The 15,055-nt window shown below is 48.2% G+C and overlaps 1 protein-coding gene and 1 long non-coding RNA gene across 3 annotated transcripts in view; one reads left to right on the plus strand and one right to left on the minus strand.

Annotated features, from left to right (window-relative positions):
• Nucleotides 1–3,626: 3,626 nt before the first annotated feature.
• Nucleotides 3,627–14,032, minus strand: LOC142818453 (uncharacterized). Its single transcript, XR_012895923.1, has 2 exons — nt 13,893–14,032; nt 3,627–3,894 (listed from the first exon to the last, which is right to left on the minus strand). It is a non-coding gene; the product is annotated as an uncharacterized LOC142818453 (long non-coding RNA).
• Nucleotides 12,640–15,055, plus strand: part of PDE3A (phosphodiesterase 3A) — a 376,123-nt gene continuing 373,707 nt past the window's right edge. The window contains exon 1 of one of the 2 annotated variants that reach the window (XM_006121290.4): nt 12,640–14,712. In XM_006121290.4, coding sequence (XP_006121352.2) covers nt 13,729–14,712 — 984 coding nt within the window. In that variant the 5' untranslated portion in view covers nt 12,640–13,728. The remainder of the gene's footprint in view (nt 14,713–15,055) is intronic. The other variant, XM_075897857.1, reaches the window with a different exon arrangement.

Consider the following 15,055-nt stretch of genomic DNA (forward strand, 5'->3'; position numbering starts at 1 on the left):
CGTCTATACTGCAAGCCTCTTGCGGAAGAGCAAATGCAAACGGAGTGCTCATTTGCATATTCAGCACTCTCGTTTGCATTTCTTCTTCCTTTCCCTTTTGTGCAAGCGGTTTTTGTGCAAAAAAGTGCTGTGTAGACAGCTCCTTTTTGCACAAAAAAACCCTTTTGCACAAGAGCTTTTTTTTGTTTTTTGGCTTTTACACAAAAGGGCATATGCAATGAGCGCTCTATTTGCATTTCCTCCTCTGCAAGAGGCTTGCAGTATAGATGTAGCCCAAAGGTCTATTCTAGCCCAGTGGCAGTGGCCAACGCCAGGTGCCCTAGAGGGAGTGAACAGTACAGGTAATCATCAAGTGATCCCTCTCCTGTAAAGTGCTTGTTGAGTTTGTAATGTTGGGTGAATTAATCGTTTGCAGATTCTGTAAGCAGTGTATTCACTCTAACACACCTTAATTTGGGGGCCATTTGGTCATTTATGGTGCTCTTTCACAGTGCTGGAACCATGGTACTTCAAGCTGTTACCTTCAGCCTGCATTCACACTCCTATTTAACTACAGATTTTATTTGAATTACTAGGAACAGAGCCCTTAAAATATATACATCTCATTTGCAAGACAATCCTGGCAATGGGCTGCAAATGTTTATAAATAACCATTCCCCACAAACTAATTATAAACCAAGTGTATGTACGCAAATATTTAAAACTAATCATAGTTGTCTGATAACATTTCTTTCAAAAATGATCTTTGTAACACATGATAAGATGAAACTGGCATACAGTACCATACCACATGTTAGTAAACATCACATGGTTTTCACGGTCATTTCTCAGTGCTGTCACCCAACAGGTTTGTGTTAAAGATGCAGTTTCAGCCTAAGCTTTGAATTTCCTTTCAATTATGGGTTTGTGACCTTCCAGTTGTTTACATACAGTATTTTATTTTAAGTTTTATAAAAATGTTTGCAGAGGGATTGGGTTAGTCACGTAAATATCTGACAAGGGCAAGGTAGTTAAAAGTGATTCTTTAAGTGGAGTTGAAGTCTACTTGAAATCTGGCCTCATTCTGTAGATGTGTGTATAACTTTACTCACATGAGCAGAGCACTAACTTAAAGTTATGCATTTATGTTATTACCAGATTGGGGCCTTAGTGATCTATTAATTTCAGTGGTTTTGAACACAGGATATATTAAATATTTGTAAAATGTAATCTGGGTGCATAAATGGTAATCTCTAATTCAGAGATATATTAAAACAATTGTCAAATTTATTTTAATATACCTCAGATTATTTTGATTTGAAGACAAAAAAAAACTTAATAGTTTTAAATTTTGTATTTATTACTAAAAATACACCTCTGGAATGATTTGAACATTTTTCTCCAAAAATAATTGAATAATACCCGCTAACCACAACTTTAAGGATTCATATTTTTGAGAGATCTATAGTACAAGTGTCAATGCTTTCAGTTAGTCTTTTTGAACTTGTATGTGTAATATGTATTTCTGGCATAATTAGCCAATGCTAATTTTGCATTAGTAAATCAGATTTTCTGGGTCTGTCTTTCCACTGTTACTAATTTAGCTTAGCAGGTAAAAACAGAAGGTCCTGACTATCCAGAGTTGTTTCTACACTAAAAATACAAAAAAAATCAAATATTAACAAAAATTAATGTCTAAGGATTTAAAAATACATCCTACTTTTAATAATGCTTGCCATAGATATAGTCATTATAGGTCAATTCAACCCATTAATTTCAATGGAGTTGCATTAGATACCAAGACTCAGTTTGTTCATACCATCTCCTGTTTTACTTAATTCTTCACAGCTCTCCTTGCACAATGACTAGGAATGCCGTTGCAAGTCCAGAGGAAAAGTAAAACAAATCTCTTCTTTAGAAGAATACATTTCTTAGGTGCCATAAAAAAGAGCTGATAATCATTTCCCATGGAACTGGTAGTGCAGTGTATGGTAGCCTGAACTTCCAGTGAACAGCAGTGCAATTGTGAACTCTCTGTTGCATTAGAACTAGCTGCCCTTTAATAGATAGTGTTAAGTAAGCACATTCTATAGAAGTTTGCATTTTAATAATTTGTTCATTATGAAGGTTTGATGACTGCTCCATAGTTAAAATCACATAAAGATTTGTATTTAAACTAGGGATTAAACCTAAGTGTTTTTTCTATTATTACACTAACCCTGATCTTGCATGATGCTCCTTCTGGGTGGGCAGCCATTAACTTTGTTGCATAAGAGCAGGGATCTACAAACATTTTAATGACTGCAGGTCCACACTAGTTTCACAGCTTCCTCAAATTTGCCAAACTTAGTCTTGGGTTGCAAGAACAATTTTTCTGAGAATTCATGAGTTACTTAATGTATTAATTATATGCATTCTGAAACGGGAAGTGTATACTTTCTTAAAATTCCTCTGGAAAATGTTTTATGGTGATTGAAAAAGTAACTCATTTGAAGACTTCCGCAAAAACTGAGGCATGGTCTATTTTAAGTTTTATTAACATGTAGATATTTATTAATATACTAGTCATAATGATTTCTATTTACTTCACAATGAAAGTCAATCGATATTTTCATTACTGAATGAAAATGGTGGAAGTATTTGTCATCAAATGTCTGCTCCATAATCTAGGATTTAATATTTTTAATTGTGTACTTAGTCCCCATGGTTGTGAAGAAAATCTTGACAATGTGAACCAATTAGACTTGCACAGTGGGCATCTCTTGAGTCTGCAGACAGCCTGAAATAATGTTATATCCTGGATGAAATGAAAAATGGTGCAATAAAGTGAACACTGGTAACTTCTGAAAAGGTTAGGATCACCGAATTAATGTAAAAGCTGCATTTGATACAGTGCTCATAGTGAAATATCCATGAAGTCAATGAGACTACCCATGTGCTTAAGTCCTTTGCTGGATCACGATCTTAATGCCCAATGGCTTATATGACAAATGTATCATCTAAATTTTGATATTTAAATTGTGATGTGTTATGCCTAGTGAACTGCCACAAATTCAGCAGGACACTTGTGCTAAAACTTCCCCATGTGCTTAACTTCTCTGTTAGCTTGGTGCTTGATGATCAGTGGTTTGTTTGGTAAATATATATCATTTCAACTTTGATGGCTCAGGGCTGATCTGCACTAGAAAATTAGATAGACTTAGTATGTTGCTCAGAGGGTGTGAAAAAGCCATACCCCTGAGTGGCAAAGGTAAGGTGGCCTATGTCCCCTTGTAGATAGTATTAGGTAAATGGAAAAACTCTTCTGTTGACCTAGCTACCGCCTCTCAGTGAGATGAATTACTGACACCACTGGGAGAAACCCTCTCACCAGCATGTAGCTAGGGACTATGCTGAAGTACTACAGTCATAAACAGGGGCACTGTGAGAGTTTATTCATATATGTTTGTAAAGTGCTTTGTGGTCCTCACATGTTTCGTGGCTATAGAAACCCAAAACAGTGTCATCCTTAATACTCTATAAATACTGACTGCTGTCAGAAGGTAAGTAAATGGTACCTTAATTAATAAATTTCTGAAGATCCAGTTGTTATAAAATCATAGTCACAGTGTGTTTCCCAGCTGACAACAAATATTTGCTCAAAGTCATAAGGTGAAAAAATTTTAATTAAAAGAAAAAAGCAAATTACAAAAATGCATGAGCAGTCATTTCAAACGCAGTTCCTGAGTGCAGTGGCAGCCCGTCAATATAGGTGAACTAGGCAGTCGCCTAGGGCGCCAAGATAAACGGCTGTTAAGGGCTTTAGAGGCAGGGGCGCCAATCACGTGCCGATCGCGCATTTCGCTTAGGGTGCCAGTTGCCGGCAGCTCCTCTAGAGCCGCTCCTGCCTGAGTGTCACAGGTGTTCTTACTGTAGCTGGAATAAAAAGTGGTAAAACAGAAGCATTCTCTTTTGTCCCTCTGTCCCCCTCTAAACTGTCACCTATTATGTTAAAAGAGACAGGAGGAATTCTTTGGGGACATATGGACATTTTATTTTAATAGCAGTCACCTAGTTTCCTATAGGTGGGAAATATAATCCACCAGTAGAGGAAAGAGGCTGGGCTAAGTACATGTGGGTTTTAACTTTAGTGACATATTTAAGTGTTGACATCTATGGTGGCTGGTCCGGCTGGGCACACGACGCCCGCATCCTCTGGAACTCAGGACTGTTTCAGAGGTTGGAGGCGGGCACCTACTTCCCCCGGCGGGACTTGACTGTCGGGGATGTGCCAATGCCCATCTGCATCGTCGGGGACGCGGCCTACCTCCTGATGCCCTGGCTCATGCGGCCCTACACGGGGCAGCCGGACTAGAACCGGGCCCGGTTCAACGACCGCCTCAACCGGGCCCGAAACCCAGTGGAGCTGGCGTTTGGACGCTTAAAAACCCGCTTCCGTTGTTTGCTCACCCGTCTCGACATGGGTGAGCAGAATGCAACAGAGGTGCTGGCCGCGTGCTGCGTGCTCCACAATATTGTGGAGTGCAGTGGGGAGGCCTTCCTCCCTATATGGGTGGCAGCTGAGGCACAGACCTTGGACCAGCCCGACACAGCTGCCATCCGCCAGGCGCGCCAGGAGGCGGTGCGCATTAGAGAGACCCTGGTGGACATGTTTGCCCAAGCCCCGTAGCAGGGTCGCTTGGGTCACCCCAGACTACTCCGTCCCAGCTCCTACCCTTCCCCACCTCCTCCCCTTACGTCCCCCCCCCCCCCAATAGTAAAGCGTCGGGTCATAGCACATCGGCCGTCATCGAGTCTGTTCGTCGGGTGCGTCGGGCGTAGTTAGGGTTTTTCTTTTAAGTTAGGCTAGGGTTTAGGCCACCATCGCCTGTCCTGAAGAACAGCCAACAGGATTTGGGACTTGTGCGGAAGGCTCACGTCAGTGCCATCTTCGATGGATCTCCTGGCTCTTCCTCTCCTGAGGCCCGGAAGGACCAAAGGATTGAGGTGGCCAGCTTCGCTGTCATCGTCCGTCGAGGGATCTCCTGGCTCTTCCTCTCCTGAGGCCCGGAAGGGCCAAAGGATTGAGGTGGCCAGCAACACCACAATCATCCTCCCTGCGCCTAGACTATGTTTTAGAATCTGTACTGTACTGCATCTTTTAACCATTTGTGCTTGTTTGTTGCTATGTAAATATAGTTTGTGGTTTACATCTTTACTGAAAAGTCTCAGTATTTCTTTATGCGCCGCAAACCAATGACCACTGAAAAAGGCCCCCCCCTCCCCCCCCCGGTGATAGAGTCATGAATTTGTTGTCCACAGTTTGTAACCCTGTTAAATTGAAGTGGCTAATTGGCATCTCACATAATTTCTTTACAGTTACTAGAGGAACACAATAACCACACAAGATTCAAATGAAAACAGAACTTTTTATTTACAAAGGAGGGGGGGGGGACCTTTAACTGGGAGAAGGAGGGGGAGACCTTTAACGGGGAGAAGGAGGGAGGGGACCTTTAACTGGGAGAAGGAGAGGGGGCAGTTACTGGGACGGGTGGCCCCTGCGAGCGCCCCTCTGGGGGCGGACCTGCCCACGATGGGCAGACCGCGTCGGGGCAGCCTGCACGCTGAGGTGGCCACGAGTAGGAGCACGAGTAGGAGCACGGTCAGGGTCAGGAGCAGGAGCAGGGGCAGGGAGAGGAGCAGGAGCTGGGAGAGGAGCAGGGATAGGAGGGGGCATGGGCTGTGCTCCGGGAGGGATGGCGGGGGCATGCGGTCCGGCCATGCCTAGTGGATGGCATGTATTAAATGTGCCGTCAGGGTGCACATTGTGGCGCACATCTCGCGGCATTCCTCCAGGAACGCAGCCCATTCCTCCTGGCGCCACTCCTGGTCCCCCTGCACACGCTCCGCAATGGAGGTCTGGATCCCCTCCACCGCGGTGACATGACACCGAAGCAGCTGGTCCCGGTGTCGGAGCCTGGGCCTCCGGGCTTGGGCAGCTGGGGATGCCGCTGCTGCTGGAGTCGTGGGTCTGGTGCTGGGTCCCGCTGCAGGGAAGAGAAGAAAGGACGGGTCAGTCAGGCAGGCCGTCCACTGTCCCCACACCTCCATGCCCTCCACCCCAGAGCCCAGGTAACCGCACAGTTGTGGCTTGGGCCCACTCGGTTCCCCTTCTGCTCCCGTGTTGTATGTTGGCAAGGAGGACCGCCCCTGGGAGTAGGGTCCTCCCTCCAGTATTGTAAGCACCGGTCTGTATCCTGGCCCCGTGCAGGGCGGGAGGGTGCTTGTGCTGCGTTCACCTGTGGAACTCCCTGCCGGTGGTCACTGTGAAAAGCTTAGGGCTAATTAGTGGTGTTTGACAGGGAGCGAGATGCATCCCCATGGCAGTGCCTGGGAGCACACCTGTCAGTGGCGGTCTGGGCTCTCAGATCCCCTCGCGTGGGATATCTCCTGGACAGAACCCGAAGGGTGACTGGGTGGGGGGATGTCCCATCCTTGCAGCAAAACTCAGGGGCCCTTCTCCCTCCCACTATCCCTCCCGCAAGCCTGGTAGCCCAGGGACAGGTGTGGCCACAGTGGGGACTTCCCTCGGGGAACCTGCCAAGGCACTGGGAGCAGGTGAGGGGCTCGGTGGGGGTCCACGGTCACAGGACTGTGACGCTGCGCTTATCCCAGGAGCAGCTGGCTGTGCCTCACAGCCAGGCATGGGACAGTGTGCCGTTCCCTGTGCTGCACCCCTTGGTGGAGCTGCGGGCTCTGGGCTGAGTCCCTGGGGCATCCACCCTTCCCCCTGGTCCCGCCGAATGTGTGCGAGGAGCACGGTCCCAGGCATGCCCTGCAGCTGCCGGCCACGGCCACCTGCCGCTCGGTCACCAGGCTGCACGTGGTTGCACGTGCTGCTAACTGCCTCATGCTACGCAGCGTGCAGCTCACGTGGCCTGAGTGACATGCTCTCCCCCTTCCCCCTCCGGGCACCTGGCTCTCCCTCCCCTCCGCCTGCCCCGCCCTTTGGGAGTGTAACCTTCAAAGACTCACCAATGGGTTTCTCCCCAGCCACAGAGGAGCTGCTGGAGGGGGCCTTCTGGGTGGCAACGCTGGCCTCCTCTCCCGACATTCCGCCACTGTCGTCTCCTTCCTCCGGCTCGGTGGGACGGTTGATGGGGGGGTGCTGGCAGGTGTCTACAGGGACAGCTGGGGCTTGCGGGGCTGGCTCGCCCAGAAAAGAGTGCAGCCTCTCGAAATAGGGGCAGGCATCGGGTCCTGCTCCCCTCCCCTCCCCGGCCCGCACGTACCCCAGCCGCAGCTCCTTCACCTTCGAGCGCACCTGTTTGCAGTTGCCGCTGGGGTGGCCTTGCTGGGCCAGGTTCCGTGCCAGACGGGTGTATAGCTCTGCATTCCAGTGGCAGGACTGGTCATGGAGACCCTCCTCCTCCTCCCCCAAGTCCAGGAGGGTCTCCAGCTCCCTGGGGGTCCAGGATGGGGCCCTGCATTTGCGGCCCCTGGGGGCTTCCTCCCCTGCCCCGGGTGACGGTGGCTGATGACCACCTGGAGCTGCCATGCCTGCGCTGAGGTGGCTGGGCAGCACAGTTGCCACGTGGCAGAGCTGGGAAGGGTGGTCTCCGGGGGGCTCCTGCCATGTGTGGCCAGTAGCATGCGGGCTCTTTAAGCCCTCGGGTTACGCAGAAGTCCGCGGCTTCTACGGGGTCTCCCGCCGTCCAAACCGCTTTTTTCCGTTTCTTCTGCTTTTCTGGAAAAGCTGTCCACACTGGCCCTTTTCCAGAAAAGCTTTTCCGGAAAAAGGACTTTTGCCCGAGCGGGAGCAGCGTAGTGTTTCCGGAAAAACGGCTGATTTTGTACAGTACAGCGTTGATGCTTTTCCGGAAATTCAAGCGGCCAGTGTAGACAGCTCGCAGCTTATTCCGGAAAAGCGGCTGATTTTCCGGAATAAGTGGCCCAGTGTAGACACACCTCAGGTGTTTATCGTTTTCTCCTAAGTGTTAACTTGTTAAATCGGTGGCTGATTTTGCTCCTGCACATTTGTAACTTGAAATACCCATTCTCATTTGGTTAACCAATTAATATCAATTTATTTACTAAATGGGTCATTTATTGTCTTTCAGGTTCCTTGATTGTTTTACCTTTGTTTATATCTAGATTATATTGCTAATAAATCCTTTTCAAGATTGCTTTCTTTACCTTGGCAGATTTCCTCTAGCAGTATCAGAGGGGTAGCCGTGTTAGTCTGACTCTGCAAAAGCGGCGAGGAGTCCTGTGGCACCTAATAGACTAACTGAAGTGTAGGAGCATAAGCTTTAGTGGGCAAAGACCCACTTGCATCTGACGAAGTGGGTCTTTGCCCACAAAAGCTTATGCTCCTACACTTCAGTTAGTCTATAAGGTGCCACAGGACTCATCGCTGCTCCTCTAGCAGTGGCTCCCTAGTTAATATCCAAGAGAGCAGCCCTGAGACTGTTACACAGCATCTTCTTCCATCTCAGGGGTGTTTAAACTATAACCCAGAGCATAGTCCCCCCCCCCTTTTGTTGTCTGTTTAATACATTACAGCCTCATTTCTCTGTTCACCCTATTTTAAGAGAACAAATAATAGCTCTGATCTATCATTTGAATCACAAGAGGAAAAAGGAGAGTTTTTAAGAATTTAATTATTAAACGGCCACATTTGTGTTTTGCTATAATACTACCACCTACATTTGATAATTTCCTCTTCCTGTAATCACTACTGAAATGTGTCGGTGCTGAGGGACTCATCCTGAAAGGTGCTGAGCATCCTTAATTCATCCAATTCATTCATACAGAGCAATGCAGAGGGAAGACTTTTGACCAAAAACAGCCTACTAATAAAACAAGTGTCACTCTGTGAAGACAAGCCCACAATTCCCAAGGTCTCATTTAAAAGGACCCCTCCCCCAAGATTTAAATGCAGGCAATTCAATTTACCTATCATATCTCCAAACACAGAAGGGTTGAGCTTACTCCTTTGATTTGGAGCTGTGGTTCTAGGAAGTCTAAGTATTTTCACATCTGATGCTTAAATTACTGTTAATAACTCTATCATCAAGTCATCAAATTAACCTACCAAGACAAAGTAATCAATAGCTACATAGGATTCTACAGACTCTTCAAAACAGAAGGTGGCTAGCATTATTCTTGGAGAAATCTTGTTTTGCTTCACATAATGCTGGAAAAGTCATTTTTGGTAAAGTAGTTCCCTTTTTCAGTGAGGCCCATTTAGCTGTGAGGGCTCCATATAGACTCAGGGTCCTATCCATGCAGAGCTTAGTGCATGATGAAGGCCTTAGCTTAGTGTGTTTTAAAATTGCCCTGATATACAATCAGCTAGAAGGCATGCTACTGGAAACTAAAGCATTGCAATAGAAGGTGTTATATAAAAGCACCAAGGATATGATCCACAATGTGGATCACTTAAGTGCATAAGTCCCTTTTTAAGCACCAGTGTGATTTATAAAACACCTGCTCAATTGCTATCTCTAGATGTCTAAACTTCTGCCACTGCCCAGTCCTCTCCCTCCCACACAAATTTAATAGGGAAGTTACAAAATGTATTTACTACAGGTTTTTCTTATCTGCTTACTGTTAGCCTTTCTGATGTTACTAAGTTAGAGTAACAATCTATAAAGTAATAAAGCTGAGGTAAAGTGGAGTTTAAAATGAATGATGTTTGGTATGGAGGACAAGATCAAAGGTGTAATGGGTCCCAGCTGTGTGTGCTGTTGTCTAACATACAGGTTGAACCTCTTTAGTCCAGAGTCTTTGGCCTGACAACATCAATGGTGCAGCATGATTTTAGTTAGCCAGATGTCCACTTAATCATGAGTTTGGCCAAGTTTCTCACGGTCCCATAAAGTTTGTTTGCAGCCACCAGACCTGACTCTGTGTTCTGTTTTGTTATTTAGCTCTAAATGCCCTCTAAGGGTACATCTACACAGTGGGGCTATTTCGGGATACTGAAAGTATCCCAAAATAGCTACCCTTCGTTTTTTGAACGCACCCATTATCTCAATGCCTATTTCGTCATTCCACAAGGGTTAAAGGTCATCTCAAAATAATGTTATTTCAAAATTTGGCACGATGTTGACACACCAAATTTAAAATTTGCTAATTTGAAATTCCATTGAAATAAGATACGCACTTGTGCTATGCAAATTAAATATCATATACGCTGTGTCTAGACTGGCCAGTTTTTCCAGAAAATCAGCCGCTTTTCCGGAAAAACTTACCAGCTGTCTACACTGGCCGCTTGAATTTCCGCAAAAGCACTGACTTCCTACTGTAAGAAATCAGTGCTTCTTGCGGAAATACTATGCTGCTCCCGTTCAGGCAAAAGTCCCTTTTGCGCAAAGCTTTTGCACAAAAGGGCCAGTGTACACAGCTGAGATTTGTTTTCCTCAAAAAAGCCCCGATCGCGAAAATGGCAATTGGGGCTTTTTTGCGGAAAAGTATGTCTGGATTGGCCACGGACGCTTTTCAGCAAAAAGTGCTTTTGCGGAAAAGCGTCCGTGCCAATCTAGACACACTGTTCCGAAAATGCTGTTAACGGAAAACTTTTCCGTTAAAAGCGTTTCCGGAAAATCATGCCAATCTAGATGCAGCCATAGTGTGTAGATGCATGCTAAGAGCTCAGTAAGCAGTGGCAGTGTTGGTAATGCTACTACACAATATAGACTTCCTGTGGTTTGAAAATTTGGGTCCCAAGAGTGCTGGACTGAAAAGGTTCAACCTGTACTGGTTATATAAGACTGAATTCTGTGCACACTACAGGCATTTGCCACACTGAATTTGTTGACTCACAAATCATGAAGAGGCCTGTCTCTTTTAAATTAATAGAGGTGACAGGCATATAGCCCCCATTTTTTCTATAACCCTTGCCCTACAACAAAAGCCCTGGGGGGGACCTTCATACATGGTGTGCAGCCCAATGGTATTTTTATTTTTTACATAGGTGTAAGACTGCCTGCTCTACTGACAACAATAAATTGTAAATCTTTTCAGCAAGTTAGAGATTGGACCCTGACTGTAAAACAAAAACTCCATTACATTATTTGTAATGAATCCAACCCTCAAAACCAAACTTTACTGCCAATACTCGGGTTTCTTTCTCACCAAACTTTAAACATAAAAATGACAAATAAATCTAGATTACATATGATCTAGCTGAGAAAACTGTTATTTTAAAACCAACCTCGGTACATATGCCATATTTCTGGTCACAAAAAACACATTACACAAGAACTATCATTTCAGCCCATTAAAGTCAGGCATTATGGTGATATGCATGCTATTAAAATCCCAGATTTATCCATAAATAAATACACCACCTGAATCTATTTTCGGTCTTAAATCAGTGATTTACTTGCTGGGGGAGGAGCATGAAAACGCTTTTACCTAATCTGTTGATTTCCTGGCTCTAAATGTTCCCCTGCTGTCTCTGTGCTTTACATTATCATGTGCTAACTATATCCTTAGAAAAAGCAATTTACCTGATCCGGTAGCTTTGAGAGCTAAGAGTCTGCTAAGTTTGCAAAGATTTCAATCTATGTGTAACTTAACTCATGAGGCCTGCTATCCATGCACCTAATTAAGTCTTTGCAGGATCTGGGTCTAATTGTTCCAGCTCCCTAAGCATTGTAGCAAGTGCTCTCCCCAAAAGGCACATCATGTTTGCAAGATTCTGAAGGTTTAACTGATGGTGCAGTTAGTTTGGAAAGAGGCGATTGGCCCCACAGTAGGGCTATATCTAGACTGGCATGATTTTCCGGAAATGCTTTTAACGGAAAAGTTTTCCGTTAAAAGCATTTTCGAAAAAGAGCGTCTAGATTGGCGTGGACGCTTTTCCACAAAAGCACTTTTTGCGGAAAAGCATCTATGGCCAATCTAGACGCGCTTTTGTGCAAAAAAGCCCCGATTGCCATTTTCGCAATCTGGGCTTTTTTTGCGCAAAACAAATCTCAGATGTCTACACTGGCCCTTTTGCGCAAAACTTTTGTGCAAAAGGGATTTTTGCCCGAATGGAAGCAGCATAGTATTTCCGCAAAAAGCACTGATTTCTTACAGTAGGAAGTTAGTGCTTTTGCGGAAATTCAAGCGGCCAGTGTAGACAGCTGGCAAGTTTTTCCGGAAAAGTGGTTGATTTTCTGGAAAAGCGGCTGATTTTCTGGAAAAACTGGCCAGTCTAGACACAGCCTAGCAGACTGCAATACAGTAAGACAAAAAGGGGCCCAGTTTCTGCAAGCCCACCTGGCTGGGATGTTCTGGTTCCCACAAAGATAGATAGGGCTGGCTCTGGGGGCTGACATGAAGCAGCCCGCAAAAGCTCATGATACTATATAGAGCTACTCTCTAAGGTGCCCTAGGACTGCTCTTTGTTTTAAGTTACAGACTAACACAGCTATCCCTGTGGGTATCTTTTGATCTGAGGAAGTGGGTCTGGCCCACGAAAGCGCCTCACCTCATAAACCATCTTGTTAGTCTTTAAAGTGCTACCCAGTCCTGTCTTTTGTTACGGCTGTCCCTCTGCGACTCCCCCACCCCCTTAGCTCTGGTGGGCTAGGCTGGGCTCCTCTCTGCAAAGCGAAGTAAAAATGAATCTCGCTAACCGAGGGTGACTTTTTTACTGCCGTGTAATTGCCCCCTCCCTGCCACTCGGATTTATGGCTTGATTGCTAACAGCCGCGGGCAGCCCAGGCTCTCCCGGTTGGCACTTCTCCGCTCGTGCAAAGCCGCCAGGCGGCCTGAGGCGATGCTCTTCCGCCCCGGCGCAGCAGCCAGGAGGCAGCAGCCCGCGCGGATCATCTGACGCCGAGTTCCCGGGGCCGAGGCAGCCAAGGGGCTCGCGCCGCTCGCTGCCCGCCCGGCTAGGGGGGTGGGAGCGGGGCAGCGTTTCCCGGGCAGTCGGAGGAGCGCAGCTGCCAACACCGCCCGCCGCCTCCTGCTTGTCCTACTCTGCCCCGGCTTCTTTAATGCGGGGGACTCGCCTCCCGTGAAGCGGGGTAGCCAACCCTGCCCCAAGCGGGAGGCAAAGCTGCTCCGAGAGCAGCCTTCCTCCTGCGGCTCCGTGTCTCTTCCCGGCACAACGTAGCAACTTTTTAACCCCCCCCCCCCGCCACCGTCCCCACTACCGGTTGCCTTTTATTTTTGCCGCCCCCGGCAATCTGCAATGCACAGGACTCTTCCTCCCCCCGGCCATGGGGCATGGCGAGCCACGGCTTCTGGCAGCGCTGGGGAGGACCGCCCGTGGAGCAAGGAAGAGTGAGCGCGGCAGAGAGCAGCGGGCAGGAGAAGGAAGCCCCCGGCCGAGCCGACCGTCCTTCCTGCAGCCCCATCCCGCTTCCCCCGGCACCTCCTTCCCAGGCAGCAGGAGTGCGGGGGAGCAGTGATGGCCTAGACATGAACCAGCGCTGCTGACTTTGTCCAGCGGCTTCTCCCTGGAGCGGCCACCCCACCCGGCCACCCTGTGGATTGGAAACCTGCAGCGATCGCGGAGGCCGAGCTGACCAACAAGGGCGAAAGAGGCTGTTGGAGCAGGGGGCAGGAGAGGGAGGCTGATTTCCCCCCACTGCCTTGCAAAATGCGGGGCTTTAACTTGAAAGCCTCTTCCTAGCCTTGCGCCTCTGTTCGCAACCGGGCTATTAATATTTGCAAGCTCTATAGGAACTTGGGGAGGCTCGCTCTGCTGGGGCGGTTAGGGGGTTGCCTGGTTGAGGGGGGTGGGCACGCAGGGACGCTGAAACTATGGCTCTGACCAGCGACTCTGCCAGTGTCCGGGGCAAGTCCAGCCGGGGCATTGGCGAGGAGAAAAGCCCAGCGGCAGGAGTAGGGTCCGAGTGCAATGGGTATTATTATGCGGAGGGGAAGCAGCAGCCTGGCGCTCAGCAGGGGCAAAAGGAAGACTCAACCTGCCAGCTCTGCTGGGGTGACCTGGTGCTGCAGAAAATCTGGAGCTCCTGGAAACTTTCCTCGGCTCTCTGCGCCGGATCCCTGTCCTTCTTGCTGGCTCTGGTGGTCAGGCTGGTCCGGGGGGAGATCGGCTGCGATCTGGAGGAGAAGGTGGCGGCGACGGAGGAAGAAGCAGCAAGAGGAGGAGAGTCGGGTGGCTTGCAGTTGCCCCCCGCAGGGCTCCCCAGTAGCAGCCACTTCCAGCTGATTCCTTGGCTGCATCCCATCGCTTTGCTCTTCAGCCTCATGTGTGCCTTCTTCTGGATGGGCTTGTACTTGCTGCGCTCCGGGGTCCGCCTGCACACAGCCGCCTTGCTGCTGGCCGCCTGCTGCTGGGGGGAAGCGATTGTCCAGATTGGGTTCGCAATAGGGGAGGATCACTTGCTCTCCTTCACCGCCACGGGGGTGGTGCTGAGCTGCTTGGCCACTGTGACATGGCTGGTGTTGCAGATGAGGCAGGGCGTCCTCATGATCGCCTTGACTAGCGCGGTCAGGACCACGTCCCTCGTCTCCTTAGAGAGGATCAAGGTCGCCTGGAGACCCTACCTGGCTTACTTGTTCGGGCTACTGGGCATACTCCTGGCCAGGTACGTGGATCAGCTCTTGCCCCATTGCGGGGTGGCGCCGCACCGAGAGATTTCTGGTGCCCAACTGGCCAAGGAAGAGGTCCCGGTGTTTAAGAGGAGGAGGAGGTCCAGCTCCATGATCTCTGCCGAGATGTCTAGCTGCAGCAGCAAGTCCCATCGGAGGACCTCCCTGCCCTGCATACCTAGGGAGCAGGTAAGGCGCGCTGAAAACCTTCACAATCGCAGGAGAGATCTTGGAGTCGGGGGGAAGGGGAAAGAAGGAAAACTAAGCTTGCGGGGTATTTTCACTAACTTTGGGTCGTGCGAGCAGACACTAGAAAACGTTTAGAACAAACACATGAAGCGTTGAAGTTGTCACAAACTTTTTTATTGGCTCCTTTGGCTGTATACCAGGGCGGCTGCATGCTTCCCACAAATCAGGAAAGTGGGATCTCTACCTGAAATTGAAGAGTTGGGGAGCCCCTATCCAATTCCAATTTTCTGCACCCGTATCTTTGTGCTTTAAATATCACTTTAATCTGATTTAGTAACACGTT

The sequence above is a fragment of the Pelodiscus sinensis genome, chromosome 1 (assembly GCF_049634645.1).
Source record: "Pelodiscus sinensis isolate JC-2024 chromosome 1, ASM4963464v1, whole genome shotgun sequence".
NCBI lineage: Eukaryota > Metazoa > Chordata > Testudines > Trionychidae > Pelodiscus > Pelodiscus sinensis.